The sequence below is a fragment of the Artibeus jamaicensis genome, unplaced genomic scaffold (genome assembly GCF_021234435.1).
Source record: "Artibeus jamaicensis isolate MK-2021 breed Jamaican fruit bat unplaced genomic scaffold, CSHL_Jam_final contig_473, whole genome shotgun sequence".
In the NCBI taxonomy this organism is placed as follows: domain Eukaryota; kingdom Metazoa; phylum Chordata; class Mammalia; order Chiroptera; family Phyllostomidae; genus Artibeus; species Artibeus jamaicensis.
This window is the reverse complement of record NW_026521851.1, coordinates 1,891,252-1,912,547: the sequence shown is the minus strand read 5'-3', so window position 1 is coordinate 1,912,547 and position 21,296 is coordinate 1,891,252. Positions and strand designations below refer to the sequence as shown.

The 21,296-nt window shown below is 42.1% G+C and overlaps 1 protein-coding gene across 4 annotated transcripts in view; it reads left to right on the top strand.

Moving 5' to 3' along the window:
• ERO1B (endoplasmic reticulum oxidoreductase 1 beta) overlaps window positions 1-21,296 on the top strand; it is a 45,835-nt gene that overhangs the window by 9,133 nt on the left and 15,406 nt on the right. For all 4 annotated transcript variants that reach the window (XM_053667876.1, XM_037168159.2, XM_053667875.1 and 1 more), the window contains exons 3-8: window positions 6,526-6,609; window positions 10,791-10,832; window positions 12,374-12,456; window positions 13,866-13,939; window positions 18,838-18,958; window positions 19,084-19,130. In XM_053667876.1, the coding sequence (XP_053523851.1) occupies window positions 6,526-6,609; window positions 10,791-10,832; window positions 12,374-12,456; window positions 13,866-13,939; window positions 18,838-18,958; window positions 19,084-19,130 (451 nt within the window). The remainder of the gene's footprint in view (window positions 1-6,525; window positions 6,610-10,790; window positions 10,833-12,373; window positions 12,457-13,865; window positions 13,940-18,837; window positions 18,959-19,083; window positions 19,131-21,296) is intronic.

Sequence of the window (21,296 nt, the reverse complement as noted above, 5' to 3'; positions counted from 1 at the left end):
CCCGGGAGGCACCGACCCGGCTGAGGATGCAGGCCGAACGGGGCCCCCCGTGATACTGCAGGACTGGTTCTTAAATCCAATGGCAGTCTACTCTGTACGGAGAGACCGCGCAAAGGCAGCAGCCGCGAGGCAGCATGGGAGAGAACAGCAGTTTAAACTTCAGGACAGTAGTCAAAGTGTAAGAACAGTAGGTTAGATTTAAGAAGAGTAGTTTATTTAAAAGCTGCTCTCAGGCCTTGCCTGTGCTCTTGTTCTAAGTGTTTGATTAGGTTTATAAGTTCTTTAATTTTTAGTGTATTTTAAAAATTGAGCATGATTTTTCTCTTTTATCCTGATTCTATATAGGCTTTAGTTCTTTAAATATTTCTGAGGATTGCCCTGGCTGGTGCAGCTCATTGGATTGAGCGCGGGCCTGTGAACCAAAAGATCGCGGTTTGTTTCCCAGTCAGAGCCAGTTCCCAGCAGGGGACACACGAGAGGCAACCATACATTGATGTTTCCTTCTCTCCTTCCCTTCCTCTCTAAAGATAAATAAATAAAATCTTTAAAAATAATATATTTCTGAGGATTAAAAAATCCAATATTTTGGTGGTTTTAAGTTGTGCAGAAGGATAACAAGTTAGAGAATTAAAAATTAGGGAATGCATCCTTTTTTTCCCATCAGCACCAACAGTATCCAGAGTAGGTAACTGTTTCTCCTCTACACACAGTGCCTTAGGAACACAGATTCCACAGACACTTCTGAGAGTAACGGATGCCTAAAGAAACTGTATTTAATAGAGTGTCCAGGGTTCTGGGCATTTTCCATGCAAATAAGGTAGTTCAGAATGGCTTCTTCTGATTCTCACCCTAATGCCATAAATCTATCTGCATTTGTAGCTGCTTTCTCCTGTTTTCTTTCTACAGTTAGGTTTAACCACATGGAGTTGTTACAGATCACAGCAGTTGACTGTCGCCAATGACATACGGTTCAGTCCCGTGCAGTGGAGGAAGTGTCACTTCTACCGAAGGTCACCCCTTCACAGAACACCCAGATCCCATATCTGCGCAGTCTGTCGTCACCCTCGCTTATTCACTCCTCTCTGTTGGGGTCGTATCTTCTCTTTCTGTGTCCCCACGGGCCTGGTCAATAGTAGGCACTCACATATTTGACTAAATGAATGAGTATCTCGCTATTTGTACTGAGCACTGTTGGGTCAGTATTAGCTGCGCTTTACAAATGAAGCAACAGTTGTTTTGGTGTTGTGCGTAGAAGTTTCATTATAAAAAGGCATGGAGCAGCTCACAAAATTGAAAGACACGCTGAAGCAGCGTACTTGAGAAAAGACAGAAATGAGAGCAGGAGCTACTGACTATGACTCTCTGTGGTACCACCACAGTTTTGGGTCAAATCCACCACTTCATATAAGGGTCAGATTCCTGGGAGAAAGGGTCCCAGTGGTCTAGGTAGGGTCATGTGATCCCTTGACCAAAAGAGGGAAAGACACTTTGGCTAACCGTCCTATGTGGACTTTCCTCACAAGTCCCCCCAGCCACCACGGATGAGAGTAATCATGACTGAGACATGATATAATCTGCTTGGGGAGGAGAAGTGGCCATTTTCCCAGAGGAAAAAGGCCGTGGGCAGTGGCCAGTTTCTCAGGGAAAAAAGGCCAGCAGCGGCCAGTTTCTCCTGGGAGAAAAAGGCCTCGAGCCCCCTCCTCTAGGGCCTTTTACTGGGTTCTAATACACAGGAATACAGGGCGGCAAGGATCACACAGTGGATAACATTTCAAAGAAATCTCAGTATGAGTCAGTCTGTCAGGAACAGAGTTTTAGGGTTTCTTGCTCGAACCCTTGACATATGAATGAAAGCACTCTTAGCAGAGCAGATTTCACAGGTTTATCAGCAAGTCTTTGTGGTGCCAGATTTTTCCCCAGGACACCTCTAGCAAGGCAAGGAGCTGCACCCCTCCCTATCAGGTATTCAGGATTAAGGGGATTACAGCCAGGAAGCACTTCTCCCAGAGAACAAGGGGACTCAGGCTTTGTCAAAGCCTGGGAAGGGGGGCTAGAGTCCATTGCTCTTTGTTGCAGCACCCCCCCCACCCCAGTCCTTCCATGAAGGCCTCCCACGTGATAGAGTCTGGCTTAGGTTGCCCCCCGCTGTGAGGGGTCTTACGCATCATTGACTTCCAACCAAGCTTTGGGGGCAGGGAGAGAAACTGAGGCAGCCTTTGCTACCAGAGATAAGCTTTGTCTCCTGCAGCTGGCATTCCAGAGGTCGTCCTTAGCCACAAAGGGTCGAGATACAATTCCTAGGACCAGGCAGAGCGGTCCACAACTGTCCTATTTGCATTAATATAAAGGAAGTAATTGTTTATGAATGGGAAATTACAGGATGTTACAGAAGAAAAAAAAAATGAAAGTTGGACAGGTAAAAATTATTGTACAACGTGGTCCTTGGCCAGCCAACATACAATGTATCCTTATACATGAACTTTTTAAAATGTTCTTACCAACGTAATGAAATTCCTCCCTGTGTAACCGGAATGTACTCATATCCTCTCCCCAAGGAGGAGAATGCAGCCATCTGGTTAACGTATTCAGCTCCAGGTCTAAGGAAATTTAACCAGTATTCTCTAAATATCACAGGGGCAGAAAGGGAAAGCTAAGAGAAGAGGTGAATTTTAAACACATTTAGATATTTATGCTGCAGGGAAATACAGGCAGAAGCAACACTATATACCTCTGTTGGCTCGTCAGTTGGCTGTTGAAACTGGCAGGTATAATTCTGTCTTGCAGTATCCATTCCGTTTCTTTATTCACCCCATATTCATTGATTTAGCTGTACTCTGGGTGGTGGGGGTCCAGAACAGAGTAAGACGAAGACTCTGACGTTGTGGACCTTTTATTCTGATTAGGGAGACAATAAACGAGTAAAGAATAAAATATAATTGTATGTGGCTATAGGATAACTACCATGGAGAAAAATAAAGCAGAGTAGGGGATAGAGCATAATGGAGTTGGGGAATGTCAGTAGCCTATGTAAAAGAGGTTGGTCAAGGAAGGACGGTATTGAAGGTATTCATGCTGTGCAGCTTAGGCAGGGAGCTTCCTGATGTGAAAGGGTGGGCGTGGCAGTCCCTGGGAGAACAAGCAGGGAAGGGGACTAGAGCTGCAGGTGGGAAGGGTTCAGTGTTTGAGGAATGAGACGGCGACTGGTGTGGCTGGAGGAAAGCTAGGGAGACCCAGCTGAAGAGGCGCTGGGGCCAGAGGAAAACAAGCAGGGGTCTTAGTAAACATGAGGATGTAGAGGCTCTTTCTAGGTGTGATGAGGAGCTACTGCACAGTTGTACGAAGCAGACCGACCATAATGGTGTGAGACAGGCAATACAGGAACCACTGAGGAGGCTGTTGCATCAGCCAGGAGAAGAGGAGGCATGGAGGCGGGGCTGGGTAGTAGAGTTGGAGGAGGAGGAAAACAGTCAACTTCCTGTTGTGTATGAAGGGTAACTCCAGTGAGCCTTAGGGGCTGAATGTGAGATTAGAAGTGGTATCTAATGACATTGGTTTTGAGCATATTACTAACAACATATTGTGTCCAAGAGGATTTTATTCCAAAAGAGCAAGGATGAGGCCTTTAGATTTTCAACACCTATTCCTGATTTTTAGAAAATTTAATAAATTAAGAATGATGGGTACTCCCTTAACACGATCATTTGAGCCCTCACATTAGTATTGCCAGCTTCTTACAGGAAGCCGCTGAGGGAATTTTCACTTAGAACTAAGGAACTAAGTGAACTAAGGAACTAAGAGGAAGCACGCTCTCCTCAGCTGTTGGAGGCATTGGCCTGGATAACCAAACAAGAAAAAGCAAGCATTTTTAGAGACAAAAATGTTTCAAGAGTAAGTAAAACTATCTCCACTTATAAATAACAAAAGTAAATCTAGAAAAGTCAAAGGAAATAATAAAATTAACACAATAAAAAAATGTATAGCAGGATATAAACAGTAAAAATCAGTATGTTCATAATTACAAACAATAACAAGTTAGAAAATATACTAGAAGACAAGTCCCCATTTATATTAGCAATGAATGAGGATAAAATATATAGGAAGAAATGTGTAAAATCTGAGGCAAGAAGCACACTCCAGAGCCTCCTGAAAGGCACAAAATAGTCTGACCAAATGGACAGGTAGTCTTTGTAGTATAAAGATGTTAATTCTCCCCCGAGTTAATATATACATTTTAATATGATCCTATTAAAATATCAGTAGTTGTTTTTTTTCAGGAGCTGGACAAGTTGCCACAGGCTAAATCCCATGGGGAGCCAATTCCGAGACATATTAGTGTGTGAGAAGTTAATTAGGGACTGCCCTTGCGTCCAGGGGAGGGAAGGGCAAGGGAGGGAGGAAGTCAGGGTGGGGGAGGGAGAAGGAAAGCTGTGGTGCCGCCGCAGTGGGCACCTCTGTGACCTTCCGGAGCTGTGACCACCTGAGGGAGGGTCTGGGCCTTTATTTTTATTTTTATTTTTATTTTTATCTTTATCCTCTCCCGAGGATACTTTTTTATTGCTTGTTTGGAGAGAGAGGAAGAGAGAGGAACATCGATGCCAGAGAAAGACATCCATAGGTTGCCTCCCTTATGTGCCCAGACCAGGAATCACATGCTTCTGGACTGGGGATGGAACCCACAACCCAGGCACATGCCCCTATTGAGAATTGAACCAGTGACCTTTCAGTTAGGGGATGATCAACCAACTGAATCATGCTGGCCAGGGCACGGGTCTGGGCCTTTTTATCCCCACGCCAGTCATTGGATGAAGGCCATCACAGGCAGGGTGGGGGGCCTTGGGCAAAGTGGCTCTCTTCAGGCTGGCCGCCTGCAACATTCCTGAGGGGTGACCTGAGCAGCGTGCTACAGTGTCTCCGGCAGTCCTCTCCTTGCACTGTGTTCATTATCTATTGCTGCATTAAAAATTAGCCTGAAATTTAGCAACTTAAAATAGCAGACTGAGAGGTGGTATTTGAAGAAGACCTAAAGGGAGTGAGAAAGCAAGCTATCTGCAGATCTTTCAGGCAGAGGGAGCAGCAGGAGCAAAGGCCCTGAGGCCACAGGGTGCCTCCTGTGGTTGAGGAACCCCCAGGATGCCAGTGAACAAGGGCAGAGAGCGGCGGGGCAGACCCTGCAGGGCCTTCTCGGCCAGGGAGGAACTTGGAGTTTGACCTGACCCTATTTTCAGAGGTGGTGTATGTGGGGTGAGAAGAGATAAGGATGATGCCAACAAGATTTTAGCTTAAGGAACGGGAATAATGACTATTTACTGCGATGGCAAGAATCACTGGAGGGAAGAGCACAGATATGGTCATATTAGTAATTCGGCAGTGAATATCCTGTGGGAGAGCAGAATGAGAGGAGGGGAGTGGACCTGGAGGATCCAACAGCCTCTGTAACCACCTGGGGACAGAAAGGAGCCCCGGATGGGTGCCCAGCAGGAGGGCCGGGAGGTTCATGGCAGGAGACAAGGGCGGGGTGAGCTGGCTGCAGACTTTGGGGAGCCACAGGAGAGTCTGGAGTGGGGATATCATCTGAATGATGTTTTTTAGAGAGGTGGTTATGGCTGCTGTTTGGGAATCGAAGGCGGTGGGAGCAGAGAGACTTGCAGCAGTCTGGGCAAGAAATGAGTGGGGGGGGTGGTGGTGGTGGTGAGGAGCAGATTGTGAGCTGTGTGAAGGGGGTGGAAAGGGAGGAAACAAGACTTAAAACTGCTCTTGGACTTGGGCGTTCCCTCTGCAAGTCCTGTTGAATTGCTGTCTTCCCGTCATGGTTAGAACGGTTGTCACGGTGGTTAAAATGGCCTGCCTGACCTGTCCCTTGCCTGTGCCTCCCTCAGTCCCTGCCACTCTACCCACCCCACCCCCACCAAACTTCAGTGACTTCTCAGAAGTGTCTGAGGTCTGTCACCTTAGCCAGACACATTTGTCCCTCCAACGTCCCTCTGTCCTGAAACAATGCCTCCTCCGTGGTCTGCAGCCACCAGCCCAGCGGTTTCCATCAGAAAGTCAAGATTTTCCGCACAATTTGTTATTAAAGAAACATACGAATATATAAATTTTGTGCCCTCCAGCAGATGGTGAGGGTTTTGGGGGGAGGGGAGTGCTTTTTCTGCCTTTCCCCCCAGAGCCCACCAGCCCTGACCATGGCGGGGCTCAGACACACTCAATTCAGTGATGGGGGCATCGGGGACCTTGGGAGACGTTGAGGTGTGGAGTCCACAAATGCTTTCCACTTCTCCAGATGAGCTGTGCACTTGGCTTTCTTCTTTTTCTGAAGTGTCAGAGGACTAATGGCATCGCTTAATTTTAAAAATTGGTATTTTATCTGGGTGTCTAGAGAATAGCAGCCATTTAAATTCTGACCTGGGGACAGGAAGCTTCTGCTCATTCGCCCCACGTCCCCGGTGCCCAGTGCGGGGACACTGAAGAGAGCGCTGCAGGGCTGTGACACGGGTGTACTCACGTTAACTCATTCTCTCTCTCAAGGTCAATCTGAAGCGACCGTGTCCTTTCTGGGCCGAGGACGGCCACTGCTCCATCAAAGACTGCCACGTGGAGCCTTGTCCGGAGGTAAGGCACTGAATCGGGCCTGCGCTCGGATGGGTCTGCGGCTGGCTTACTCTTATCCACGCTTCAGGGATCCGTGTCGTATGTCGTAGGCAAGAAAACCAACAAAAAGCACTGCTGGACTTTAAATGTAAAATTCAGAGTGAGAATTAAAGTACATAAAGTGGGGAAATTTCAGGCTTGGACTTAGGTCTCCAATTCATCTTCTTACAGTGAGGGAAAAAAGGCTGCAATGTTTACATTTTAGGTGTTGTTTTCTGACATCTAGCATAGTTAATTATATTCTTTTTCATTAGTACTTAGTTACTAGCTATATTTTCACATTACTTTTTGGTTTTGTTACCTACCCAGTTAGCCTAGTTTGTTGTCTTAAAAATATGAAAAACCCATCTGAATGAATGTCTTTCCTAATGGGAAAGTTTTCAAAAATATATTATTTTCATTTCCCTTTAAGAATATAGTGTTTTTTAAGTTTTTAGTTTGAAATGATTGCAGGCCTAGAGAAAATTTGCAAAAATGGTACAAACAATTCCCATATACTTTTTATCCAGATTCCCTAAATGTTAATCACATTTGCTTTGTTATTCTCTCTCTATGACATATTTAGTAACATTATGTTCCGAACCACTTAGGTGTAAGTTACCAACATGGTCCTTTACCCCTAAATATTTCAGTGTGTATGTCATTAAAAACAAGATTATTCTCTCACCTAAGCACAGCATGATTAACAAAATCAGGAAATTAGCGTTAATGGAATACTGATTTCTAATCTGTAGACCTTGATCATATATTGCCAACTGGCTTAATAATGTGCTTTAGAGGGAAAAAGTTCCTGACCCGAAAGCACGTGCGGCATTTGGATGCCGTGTCTCTAGCTCTCTCTCCACCTGGAGTAGTCCCTCGGGAGCTCTCTGTCTCCCCGCGGCTCGGCTTTTCCCTCCCTCCTTCTCTCCCTCCTTCTCTCCCTCCTTCCCTCCCTCCTTCTCTCCCTCCTGCGCCCCCCTCCCTCCCTTCCAGGTCACCAGTTGTTTGGTAAAACGCCCCTTATTTTGGCTTTTCTGGTCTTTTCTAATGATTGGACCCAGGCCACACACTTTCAGTGGGCATGCCATAGCTGTGGTGGTGTGTCCTCAGTGTGTCATGTTGGGAGTCATACGATGTCATCTTCATCACTGGGTTAAGGTGCTGTTTGCCAGATTTCTTCACCATCAAGTAGGAAAAGTCTTTGGGCCTGTGAAAATTTCCTACTTTTCATTATATATTTACCATTATAGTTTTAGCATTCATCAATGACTCCTGCCTGAAATAATTACTTATGTGCTGTTTGCCAAATAGTGATTTTCTTATTCCATTTCCTCCATGCTTATCAGTTGGTATTCTACCATAAGCAAGAGATTTTTCTGGCTATTTATTTCAGTATGAACTTGAATTAGTTATTTAACATTTTATTTTTTGTAACAGCTTTATTGGACAACTCATATACCATAAAATTAACTCTTTCCAAAATGTTTTTCAGTGGTTTTTAGAGCAGTCACAGAATTGCGCAGCCATCACCATTCATAAACGTTGTTACCACCCCGAAAAGAATCCCCGGCTTCTTAGCAGCCGATCACCGTTTCCCTGTCCCTCTCCCTGCTGGAAAGCATGGATCCACTCTGTCTCCAAGCTCACCATGGGCGCTTCGCGTCAGTAAAATCATACAGTATGTGGCCTTTTGTGGCTGGCTTCTTTCGCTTAGTGTAACATTTTCAAGGTTCCTCTGCACTTTGGCGTGTACAGCACAACCTTCCTGTTGCAGAGCGACCTTCCATTGTAGGGATACACCTCGTCTTGTTTGTTCATCTGTTGATGGGCATTTGGGTTGTTTCCACTATTTGGCTGCTGGGAATAATGCCGCTGTGAACATGCAGCTACAGGTTTTTGTGTGGACATATATTTTCAGTTCTCTTGAACGTACACCTTGGAGCGGAATTGCTGGATCACATTGTAACTCTGACTGAGGAACTGCCAAGCTGTTTCCAGTGTGACTGCACCACTTTCCCTTCCCACCAGCAGTGTACGATAGTTCTGATTTCTGTACGCACTTGTCAGCCGTGGTTATATCATCTGTCTTTTTTATTTGCGCCATCCTTGGGAATGGTATCTCATTTGGTTTTGATTTGCATTTCCCTGATGGCTACTTATTGGCCATCTTTGGCGAAATGTCTTCTTAAACCTTTGCTCATTTTTAAATTGAGTTACCTTTTTTTTTTTTTTAAGATTTTATTTATCTTTAGAGAGGGGAGGGGAGAAAAGGAGAGAGGGAGAGAAACATCAATGTATGGTTGCCTCTCGTGCATTCCCTGCTGGGAACTGGTCCACAACCCAGGCATGTGTCCTGACTGGGAATCGAACTGTGATCCCTTGGTTTGCAGGCCTGCGCTCAATCTACTGAGCTATACCAGCCAGGCCTTGAGTTACCTTTTTTTCGCTGAATTGCAAGAGTTATTTGGCTTTATACAGAATATATTTCTAAATTGTTTTACATTAAAATGTTTATTGTTTATGGTAGGTTACCCTTTTTAGTCTTAAGTTTCTACTAAGAATAAATGAAAATGTTTATTTATATATGAATCCTGGACACAAGACATATAACATTTAGATGCATTAAAAAATTTCTGTCTATTCCCTTTCCAATCCCACTCCCTCCCTTTTTTGCCCCAGAGATAAAATTGGTTGCTTTTTGTTGGTCATTTTAGGTGATGTGACCATATTTGTATTTCTCTGTCTTTGGGGGGAAATGTAGTAGGCATTTCATATTGAACCCAAACTTGTCATGATACAGAGTGAAATTTTGCATCCCATAATCCAAAGTCGAATTTGTGATGGTTGCCTCATTTTGTACTTCTCAGACTGCTACTTATTGCTTGTGTTAGTGGCAACAGACAGGGTTGCTTCATGCTTGGTTTTAGTTATTAACTTTATATTTCTAATTACTTTTCATTCTTTTTTGTGATTTGTGTATTATTCATGATGCTCATCTATAGTGTCTACCGCCATATTTTCAGATGGCTTGTGTTAAGATTTGTTTCAGGCAAATTATTGCATTTAGCATCAAACCTTTTAAAAAGCTGCTGCAGATTTTGATTTTATCATACCGTACTACGCTACAGTGGTCAGAGGGTACTTTTGGCTAGTATTTATTCCCTATTTAAGTTTGGGGTCTTAACAGCTGTTCTTGGTGGATTTGGGTTTCATAGCTTTCTCTCTCCTGCCCTCTGTTGGAGGCTCTGGTAGGAAACACTGGAATGGTGAAGTGCCAGCAGCGAGTAACCTTGTTATCGTATATGTGGTCATTTTTATTGACTAGGAAAAAAATCTTTTATTATAATGATAATTATTATTTAAATTCTTCAGCCTGCCAGGAAAATATTTATTCTGAATATTCTGAAATATTCTGAAAATTTATGAAAAATGAAAAATTTTTTGTTAATTTTCTATTAATTTGCTAACTCATACATTCAGGCATCAAAAATCAGTTCTCTTGGTTGATCAGAGGATCAGCCTGTGATTGTCTGCTTTCAGATATGATTTCTGTTTAAAATTAAGATAAACTAAGTGTAATAATTCATAGATTTAAGTCTAAAATGAATTATTGACTTTGGAGGGAAAAAAGTTGAACCTACATGTAGTTCTTCTGTGGTAGATCCTAGGTCAATCATAAGGGCCAAAGAACTTACTCTTGCTGCCTACATTAATGCAAAATTGCCTAAACTTTAAATGTCAGTTTAGAGCAGAAATTAAAAATGAATCGAGCATAACATATTTCAAATAATCTTGAAGATTTTAAAACTTCTGTTTCTGTGGTAAGGAAGTTTATGGAAAAAGTGATTTAGTCATCTTAAAAACCTAAAAATTATATAAACTATTAAATACTGCATTGGGAGTTTAAATTAGAGCTGAGTTTGATGCTGCGGTTTTGTGTATGTCATTCAATTTTCTGTCCTGTGATTTACAGGTCTGAATTGGTGTAACTCTTTACCTTTGACCTCAGAGAGGTAGTATGATTACAGAATTTGAATGAATGTACATTTTCTCCTCATGGAATAAAATAGCCTTTGTGTTAGAGCAATAGCATTCTACTTTGTGAAGAAGTCTTAAAAAATGAAGATTGCTTAAAATTTTTTTGTTGTTGTTCTTTTAAGAGCAAAATTCCTGTCGGAATTAAAGCTGGGAGTGCTAAAAAGGTGAGTCACTTTTCTTCCTTGAGTACTTCTGCTTTGTGTGGTGAAGCCCACCATTCACTGGTTCCCCGGGGGTTGCAGAAGGGAATGGTAATATGGTTGATTGAGAACGGCCACATTTTATCCGAAACTCCCTAACTCCTAATTTTTGCAGCAAGCATGGACGTTGTATATTCTTACAATTAAAATTACATAGCTTCAGTTCTGTTTTTGGAAACTCTAGAAGAATTACGAAGTGTTGCTACAAAAGCAGGTGGCCTCCCCAACAGGTGTGTTACCGTGTACGTATTTTTAGTCTTCTGTTTCAACTAGTCAGTCTGTCATATTCAGGATTATGTTGTGCCTGGTAAACAGTTATCAAGATATTTTGAGCCTACTACTTTTAAATGGAATGAAGCTATTTTTTTTTTTTTTACTAAAGATTACGCCTTTCCTCTTCTGAATATGCTGTAATTTACTGTGTCATTCCCGTGTTTTTAGATCGTAGTACACATGTAGTTTTTGCCATCGTGCATACATGCGAAGGTCCTTATGCCCTCCCTCACTGTGAGGCATCAGCTGTTCTTCACTATTGCTCTCTCCCCGAGTGGCCTCTGGTTTGCATTCGCTCCCTTTTATTTATTCTTGCTTCAGGTCTCCAGTAGACAAATAAACAGTGTAAAGACAGTCGCAGTCTCTTCTGGACTCCTCCCCAACCCCATTCTGTGTCCTCCCTCCCCAAAGCGAGGCGTTTTCTGAAGTCCATGTGTGTGTGCTGTGATACACTTTCTGCTTTTACACGTTATTGTATAAGCATCCACAGTGTATATAGATCTTTTCTGTGAAATTTTTAAAAATTTGAAGACTATAGTTTTGTGTTTATTCCAGTTAAAACTTTTTCAGTGTGTATTTTTACTGCATATTATGTTTTTTGGGTTTTGTCTCTGTTCACAGGTCGATTTAGTTAATTCTGACAGTAGTGTAGTGTTCGATTGTACGACCATATTCCATGTCCCGTATCCATGGGCATTTCAGCTGTCTTTGGTGTTGCTCTCCCAAGCAGGCGGCCCTGGCATCTCTGTCTCTGTCTCACTGTGCACACATGTGCGTTCCTCTGGGTGTAGGAGTAGAAATAAGATTGCCGGGCCATGGGGTATGCCTACCTCCGCCTCATGAGCCGGTACCAGAGAACTTTGGAAAGTGGTCGCACATCATTTAGTTTCTGTTTTTAAGTATTGCTCTGGATTTGGATTCCATAGTGAGGCTGCTGGTTCAAGGGTTTATGCATTTTTACAGCTCTCAATAAATGTTGTGAAGTGACGTCCCTAAGAAGGTTGAGTTTATATCATCATCAACATGCTGATTATGTTTTTAATCATAACCTGTTTATTAGTAAAACTCTGTGATTCATTTCACTTGTATTTCTCATATTTGTTAATAATTGGAGGTGTCTATATTTCGTGTATATTATCATTGACAGACTGCCTGTCCTGCCAGTTGAGCCTGAAATGAAAAGGAAGGTAATGATTACTACTCAGACTTGTCTGTTGTGAACTTCCTTTCAGTACTTGAAAGTGGCAAACAGTACCAGGGAGCTAGAAGACTGTGAGCAAGCTAATAAGCTGGGGGCAATTAACAGCACATTAAGGTAAGTTTTGTTTTAGTAATATTTAGAAAATTCTGTTGTTTATATCAGAAATCTCCTGTTTTTCTTGCAATTTTAAAACATTAAAGTTTCAACTAATTTTTCAAAGGAAGAAGTTACTCTTTATCCTGCAGACTGTGAGAGCTGGGCTTCCTCTTGTTGGCTGATTCGTTCCTAAATTTCTAACTCATCAATAGTGCCTCTATCAAAAAGTAAAAATTTAGAAGACTGCTCAGCTTTTGCAGGATGTATGGGTCTGTCTTTTCTGATTATTATGGGAAAAGGAACTTGAATCTATAAGTCTTTTATAAATAGTAATTCAATTTATCTGTTACATTTTGAATAAAAGTTACTATTCACATAACAGTACACATGCAGTTTTCACTATTGCACTTACTTGTGGAGGCCCTGATACCCTCCTTGTTGGAGTTTTCCTTATTTGCTCTAAGGACAAACCTGCCTTTGAAGGCTAACATAAATAATTTGTAGATGGTCTCGGATTATGCAGTATAAAATGACTGAACATATCAGTGAGTGGGGAATGGAATATTACAGAAATTCTTTTTCATTTCCCTATTTGCTTAGATTTGTATTTCTGTACTATAATTGTTATAAACTTAATGATGTTAGTTTTATTTATCTTATTTATTGAAAAAAATTTTAATTTAGAAAAAGAGAATGGATAATAAATACTCTTATATTCTCCATTCCAAATGAATAAATGTTAACATTTTCTACCTCTTGCAATTTTTTTTTTTTTAAGAAAAGAGGAGTATCGAAGATGAAATTTAAATCCCCCATGTTCTGTTCCTCAATCCTGTTTTCTTTCCTTGTTTCTCAGAGGTCATGACTGTCGTGAATGTAGTGTATATCCAGGCCATGTTTTTGCCTTTATTACACACACATGGGTATAGTTTTGTGCATACAATTTTACTTTTCCTTTATGTAAATGATATAATACTGTATTTAACATTCTGCAACTTTTTATACTGCATATTTGCTTTCCAGATCTGTTCCTGTTAAAACAGAGATTTGTCTCTTTCTTTTAACCAATGAATAGTTTTCCTGATGTAAATATACTACATTTTACTTATCTATTCCCCTACTGATGGACATTTAGGTTGTCTCAAATTTTTTGCTTCTACAAACTGTGCTACCTTGAACATCCTCGATAGTGTTTTGTTGCTGTACACTAAAAGGAAGATACCAACGGAAGTTAATATCTGTGTTTTTCATATTCCTGTAATGTGTCTTCATCATTCCTTCATGTAACCATTAAGTGAATTTGTGGCACCATGTAATTAATAAAGAAGTGACTGCAGGTTATCCTATTTTTAATTATACTAAAATACTCTGTCAAAATTCGCAACTCCAGACTTAATCATTTTCCTCTTTATTCCTCCTTCCCATAGCAATCAAAGCAAAGAAGCTTTCATTGACTGGGCAAGATATGATGACTCACAGGATCACTTTTGTGAACTTGATGGTAATAAAAGAAACTATCATAATTAATTTACTTCTACTTTCAACCTTTTATAAGACACTGAAATCAATTAAAATGTCAACAGGGCTTTAAGCACCAGGTGTGTCGCCCCATACTGATTACCTTAAGTATATTCTGATCTTTACAGCTACCTCATGCCTGTGTATTATTTCATGTCTGAGCAAACTGAGTCTCAGAAAGACTAAGTAACTTGCTCGAGATGACCCAGGAGCAGGAGGCTGAGGCAGGATTTCCCCCCAGATCTGACTGAATCCAAAGCCTGTATTCTGTCCATTATAAAGTCCATCTCGTATAGACTTCCAGTCAGGCCGTTCAGTTACAGATCTGTGCACATTATTATAGACAAGGTCACACCTTCCAGTGTTGGGGAAGGCGGAAGGCTGACGGACTGCTTCCCTGCAGCCCTCTTCCCTGGCATGGTACAAAGACAGGCCGCTGCTCGGTAGTCACTACCCCTCTTCTTAACTGAAGGTGACTCAGAGTTTTTTTATCTATAGGAGAATAGTCCCAAGAATTGTGTTAAGGAGGCTTAAATTATTCATTGGGCTTCTGTCTTTACCTCTACCTTAGCATTGTTATATTTTTGGTGATGGAAAAGAATTTGGAGTTCAAGCAGGCATAGCTGGTACAGACAGCAGATGTTCTCCTGAATCCCAGAGCATCTGGAGTGGTCATACTGCGTTCTCAAGGTTTCTAAAGACTCGTGGGCAGTGACGCTGCCAGTGCAGGCTGCAGGGGGACAGTTCACAGTGAGCTGCCGTGGTAGTCTTGGGAAGGGAGAGGACACTGAGGGGTGCAGTGTTACTACCACGGTTTACAAGGTTCCGCAAGGAAATCTGAGCAGAGTTTCTTTGGGTTATCTGGATATAACAACGTGCAACTAATAAAATACCCCTGTAATGGTATTTAGAATTGGCAAAGCAAGCTGTTGTACCTAGGTTAGGTACACACACCATTGCTTACTCTTTCTTTGCCCTTTGGTTCTCATTCTGATTATATTTGAGTGTTTAACACATATAGTCATTTCTGCCCAACTTTTCATTTTACCTGTTCTTTGATTAAAAAGAAAACATTTTAATAGTGTTTATTTAGCAGCTTTTCAAATAAAAGGATATTATGGCCATATATATTCTCCTTATAGTAAATGTGGATATATATTTCTCTTATAGGTATTTAATAAAAATGCTACTGAGGGATCAGCTGCTGTAATTAAGTGATGTGCTCGTTACTTGTCATCAGTATAACTGGTGTTAACTAATTTTTTAACATTAGCTTCTTATATAATAATAAGTAACTTTTATATTTCATGTAGTTCCTAAACGTAAAAGCACACTACTAATTGGATTACCATTCTTCCTCTGAGTGGTAATGTTTGTTTGTGGCCACGACGTAGACCTACAGCTTTAAAAGATGCTCTCAGAGCAGTTCAGAGTCATTCTGTGGTTATCTCAGTTGTCTGAAATCATTGGATTAAAGGAGAAATCTAAACAACTCACCCCAGTTTGTTGGATCATATCCATACAGCCCTGCTCTCTACTCTTTTGTTGATCTGTCATTGTTTGAAAGGAAGGTGATCCCCACAGATCAAGTAGAAGGTTTTTAAATAATTTAGCAGTTTAAGGTAAGCTGCTGCCCCTACCCCTCTCCATTTTTCTATTCTTATTGTCTTTATGCGTGGCTTGCTCCTTCCTTTGCTTCAGGTTACCGCTCGAATGTCACCTCACCAAAGCCTGCTGCCACTCCCTGCACAAAAGCAACCACTGCCGCTCCCTGTCTCTGTGCAGTGCGGCCTGCTCACCCAGAGAACTGCCTGGGAGTGCCGGGCACGTACCTAGTTTATCTGGCTGTGTCTTTCTGTTCCAGCCCGACTGGGCTCCCTGTGAGGAAAGGGACCCAGCCTTTTTGGCTCACTACTGTATGCCCCGTGCCTAGGACAGTGGTAGGACATTTGCTGAATTAAGTAGTTGGCTCATAAATAACCTACAGAGTGTGATAGATGTTTTTACTTTTACGCCTAACAGTATTCTTTAACACAGTAGTTTTTAAATCAGGCTGTGCATCAAAAAGGATGTGGGCGCTTCACAAACTGTAGGCTCTCCTGAGCCCGTCATGTTCCAGCAGGGGTGGGGCTGGCGGTGGAGGGTTGTAGGCTCAGCCCTGAGTCTCTATCCCACCATCTGTGATCTGTGTCCAGAAGCGAAGCCTGCACACTGCGCTGGCCTGCGCTGCCACTGTTTTCAAAGAGATTTGGTTTAGGAGGCGGGAAGAAGTGCATAGCATCCTAGGAAATGCAGCGTAGCCTTGTAACACTGGCATTAAATTAAGACAATGAGAAGAAAATCCAGCTGGGGAAAGAAGGTGTACTCGAGAAGGAGGAAAAACATGGTTCAAGTTGATGAATTCCCAGAATTATGTATTTTGATTCAGTGGAAGTTCTTTGAATATTGAGGAATGGTTATTAGTATGGCAAATAGAACAGTTTTGCTGAGGGAGGCAGAAGAGAAAACCCTTCAGGAGGAATCAGGATCCTTAGAGAACTGGTGGAGTGACTGATAACTGCTGAACGAATGGGAAGAAGTTACAGTTTAGGAACAAATGAGGTAAAATCATGTCATGGGTGGCCCAGGGGTAAGGATGGGTACCAGCGCTGGCGTGTGGACAGGCTTTCTCCCCCACACAGTGCTCCCTCTGGGTGTGGTGAGGTCCTGTCAGTATGGGTCAGGGATCGACGAGCCTCACTTCTGTACATGGACAAATAGCACATGAGGCTGGGGCCTGTATGGTCCTTATCGCAGCCATTCAGCTCTGCCATGACAGAGTGAGCAGCCCCGAGCAGATGGCATGACTCATCCTCCCATAAAACCTTCTTCACAAAACTGCGCCGCAGACCAGACCAGCTCCCTGGGCTGTGGTGTGCTGACCCCTCCCCCTGGTAAACAAAACCCACTTTCTTCATGTTTTGAAAAAGTACTAAAAATTATTCAAGTTTTGATTGAAGTGAGGGAATACATGTTAAGAACCTTAAGAAAGTAAGTTTTACTTAAGAATGTAATTAAAAATTGATGTAATTGATTTTTGCTCCTGTGTTCTTCTGCTCCTTTAAAATATATTTTAAATCTTTATACTTTAATATTTGAATCTGGTTGCTTAGTTGCTTTTGTTGGACAAAGAGAATGATACCAGGCCAGTCTGCACATTCACAGGTGACCCTACAAAGGCACAGGTTTACATGCACACACGCATTCCTTATGCGTGTACACCTGCACACATCTCAGTCAGTAAAGGTATATGTATGCTGAATAATATTTGTAAAGCTTATGTACATAATTGAATTAATTTTGCCAGTGAATTTACATAAGAAGAGCTCAAAGAAATTAAAAATGTATAACAAAAGCTAGTGAATTGTAAAACTTTCATTGGAATTTTACTGTATATAAAAGCCATACTTTTATTATTAACTTTTTAATTTGAATCTTTGCTTTTAAATTTAGACTTAAAAAATTACATTATTGGTTTTTAAGTCTTGAGTCAGTTTGTGACCTTAGGTAGTTTCTGTTCGTCCATCTACAAATTAACAGTTTTCAGTGCCTTGTAAACTGGAAGATCCGTACAATGTTAGGACTAGAAATAGAGTCAGTATTCTCCAAGATCAGGTTCCATTGACTCTAAGTTTGACACAACTCATTGAGGAACGAGCAGTTGTAATTATCTTTGTGCTCTTCCTGTTTCACGTAAGTGCCAGATAGTTCTTGCAAAGCATGGGTTGGGGTGCTGTTTGCCCTTGTGGTTGTGGGTAATCTCAGTCTGTGGCCTCTGAATGGCCAGTGCATGTTGACCAACAAGAAGGTGCACTTATCAGGTCATGAAAAGAAGAGGGGCCATATTTTAATGACTGTATTTGACCACTATTTTAATTCTGGTGTCTGCATACTACTGATTACTGTCATGTGTCCAAGAAGTAGGAAGCACGTAGATGAAGGAGCACATCAGTGTCTCCATGGGTAGCACTTCAGCGGGTGTGTATCATGAACAGACATTTGTGAGCATTGTCGTTACAGTCTTCCTACAGGCATGAAGTGAGTGTGTCCCTGTCTCCCTAGACTGTGAGCCTCAAGAGTAAGGACCACTTTTCTTTATCTTTTGTGTCCCTCAGTGGTCTCTACTGAAATGTTGTCCAAATAGTGGAGATCTAGTAAATGCCCATTTAGGTTTTGACACAAAGGAAGTGGTTATTTAATTTTAAATGTCTTAACAAGTCCTTGTAATTGTGCCTATTGTATTGATTTGAGAAGAGAAAAAAGCACTTTGATATGTTAACATTGGTAAAAATAAATTGGTGATGTTTTTAAAAGCTAGACTGTTGTGTAAGTTTAGGAATGATTGATTTTGAATCACAAAGTTACCGAACCATCCACTTCCTGAGTTGGAGGCAGAGTCACAGGATCTGTCTGTATTTTCAATACAACACATGCTAACAAGTAAATGTTCCAAATTTGTGCTTAGGTAAGTGTACATATTGGGAAGAAATCAAATAAAACATTAAAACAGGTGATGATTCTGCTAGGTCTTTTCAGTCCTGGTGGTCAAAGTGAAGACACAGTGAACGCCTCCAACAAGGTGAGGGCCCTGCCCTACTTCAGAGCACCACGGTCCAGAGGAGAGGGAGGGGCGGTTTTGCCTCTTTCAAGTCCAAGTGACTATGAATCCTGAATCCTGGGTCAAGTACAGTCACAAGTGCATTTAGCACTCTGCCGATTCACTTGGAGATTATTTAAAAAGTGTAGCATTTCTTTGATCTTCCAGCAGTCCTGTTTGCTTTGTGGTGCTAAAGTTGAGAAAATTGTGAAACAGGGATGGCTTATGGATTGTCTCTGTTTTAGATGAGAGGTCTCCAGCCGCCCAGTACGTGGACCTGCTGCTGAACCCAGAGCGCTATACCGGCTACAAAGGGCCGTCCGCGTGGCGAGTGTGGAACAGCATCTATGAGGAGAACTGTTTCAAGTAACTGGGGCGGGGGGGGGGGGTGCGGGGAGGGGAAGGAGCACGTTTGTGTCTGTTGGGAAAAATTACAGAACAAACTCAATTTGCTTCATGTTTGAGTTTTGTGGGATGTTTTTTTTTTTCAGGCCTAGATCTGTTTATCGTCCTTTAAATCCCCTGGCACCCAGCCGAGGTGGGTTTTTTTAAAAATACATTTTTATGCTTTTAGAGATTGTTTACAAAATGTCTTTATTATAACTAAACTTAATTTGAGAAAGGTTTCAGCTGTTTTATATGTCGTTTAATTTGAATATTCAAAAGTATATTAAATGCTCTTAGTTAAGTCTCAAGATTACTGCGTGTTTTTATTGAGCACCCACAATGTGCCAGGCTCTGATGAGGAGCTTTATGTAAAATTAGTCTACTATGTGGCTAATCCATATATTAGCAGTTTCCCAGGAAGCTCATAGAAACCTGGAAGCTCAGGCCCTATCCCATGCCAACTGAGCCCAAATTTACACCTGGGCATCGGTATTCTTTTACTGTCCAACGGATTCCAGTATGCAGCCAAGTTTAAGAACCAAGGGCTGATGTGTGCTTCACAGACTTAGTGTGCGTGCCAGTCGCCAAGGAGCCTTGTTAAATGCAGGTTCTGATTCTCTAGGTCTTGGGCAAGGCCCCAGCTTCAGTACATTAGGTTGCCTGCCCCCTGCACCATCTGAGAAGGCAGCCATTTGCCGCTTCAGGCTGCTGAGCACATAAAATTAAACTTTACAGTTTACTTCATTTTAGTTCATTTAAACTTAAACACAGAAGCAATGTAAGACACATCTGCTATTAAACAGAACTTTGTTGTTTTGGTAGAGCTGCTTAAACTCCTGTGTTGCAGGGCATGTGTACCGCTTGCTTTTTGCAATGTGGTATTAGGAAACATTTTATTAGAAAACTTTACTAGAAAAAATTTAAAACTGCATGTGTGGCTGGTGTGTATTTCTGTGGGACAGCATAGCTGTAGACAGTTGGGGTTACTCAGTATAAAACTGGGGGTACCTCCTCAGTCTCTTCTCAAGAGGAGCCAGCCCTGGCAAGCAGCCCTGTAACTGACTTGCCCTTCCACTGTTTTCTGCAGACCAGGGTGGTAAGAACTTGAACTTCCTGGTCTAGGTTTATATGTTCAGGTACTTCTGAGAACCAAGGAGACTTAGGAAGGCTGAGCGAGCGGACTGCTCCTGGACGCGCCCTGCATCACAGCGTGACGGGCACTCGTCCCCAGTTCGTCCTCACGCTGCCTGCAGAGGGCACCCGGTCAGGGCAGGCGTGCATGGCTTCTCGCCTTTGCCTCTGTTACTTCGGAACTTTTCTATTTTCAGCTTAAATGTTTTTATTACATAAGATTTACAAAACTTACAACAATACAAAAGTTACATAAACTAAAAAGGGAATGCCCCCCCCCCCCGCCTCCACATTCTGTTCCACAGGGCAGCTTGCGACACTCTTGGACAGGTTTCCTGTGATCACTTCCTTTTTTTGAGGATTGGAACTTTTAAAATTTCTTCCACTGAGGTGTAGGCGATGTATTACTATGTTAGTTTCAGGGACACAGCACGGTGGTTTGCTGTTTCTGTTGCAATGTGATCACCACAGCGAGCACCACAGTTAGAAATCTGTTTTTCCTGAGATGAGGACTTTTAAAGTCTACTCTCCTAGCAACTCTGCAAGGTGTAGCACAGTCTTATTACCTATAGTCACCTTGCTGTACGTTATATGCCCGGGATGTACTTATTTTGTACTGAAGTTTGTGTCTTTTGATCTTCTTCACCCATTTCACCCCCACCTTTAGCAACCAGCCATCTGTTCTCTGTATCTAAGAGTTTGGTTTTTAGATTCCGCGCATATCTGAAACCATGGTATATTTGTCTTTCTCTGTCTGACTTATTTCACTTAGTATAATGCCCTCAGGGTTTGTCCATGTTGTCACAAATAGCAAGATTTCATTCTTTATTGATGGCTGAGTAATATCACTTACTTTTAAAGCAGCAAATGTAATTGTTTGTTTAATAAAACCATTAAATCCTAAGAAACCCTTCACTTAGTAATTATTTGTTATGATAAATCAGAGCTATGAGACTGCCGGAGAATTGAGGGGGGAGGGCAAGTGCTATATAAAGAAGGAGGGGGCAGAAGAGAGGAGGAGGAGAAGGAAGTATGAAGGAGGGAGAAGAGGCCAGGTGAGGGAGAAGGTGGGCCCCCTGGAGTACGGAAGTGGCTCTTGCCCACCTGCTGTGAGTGCAGAGCACTGTCTCCATGGGAACTGCTGACTGTCGACCACAGCTCTCACATTGTGAACTGTTCCTGAGCC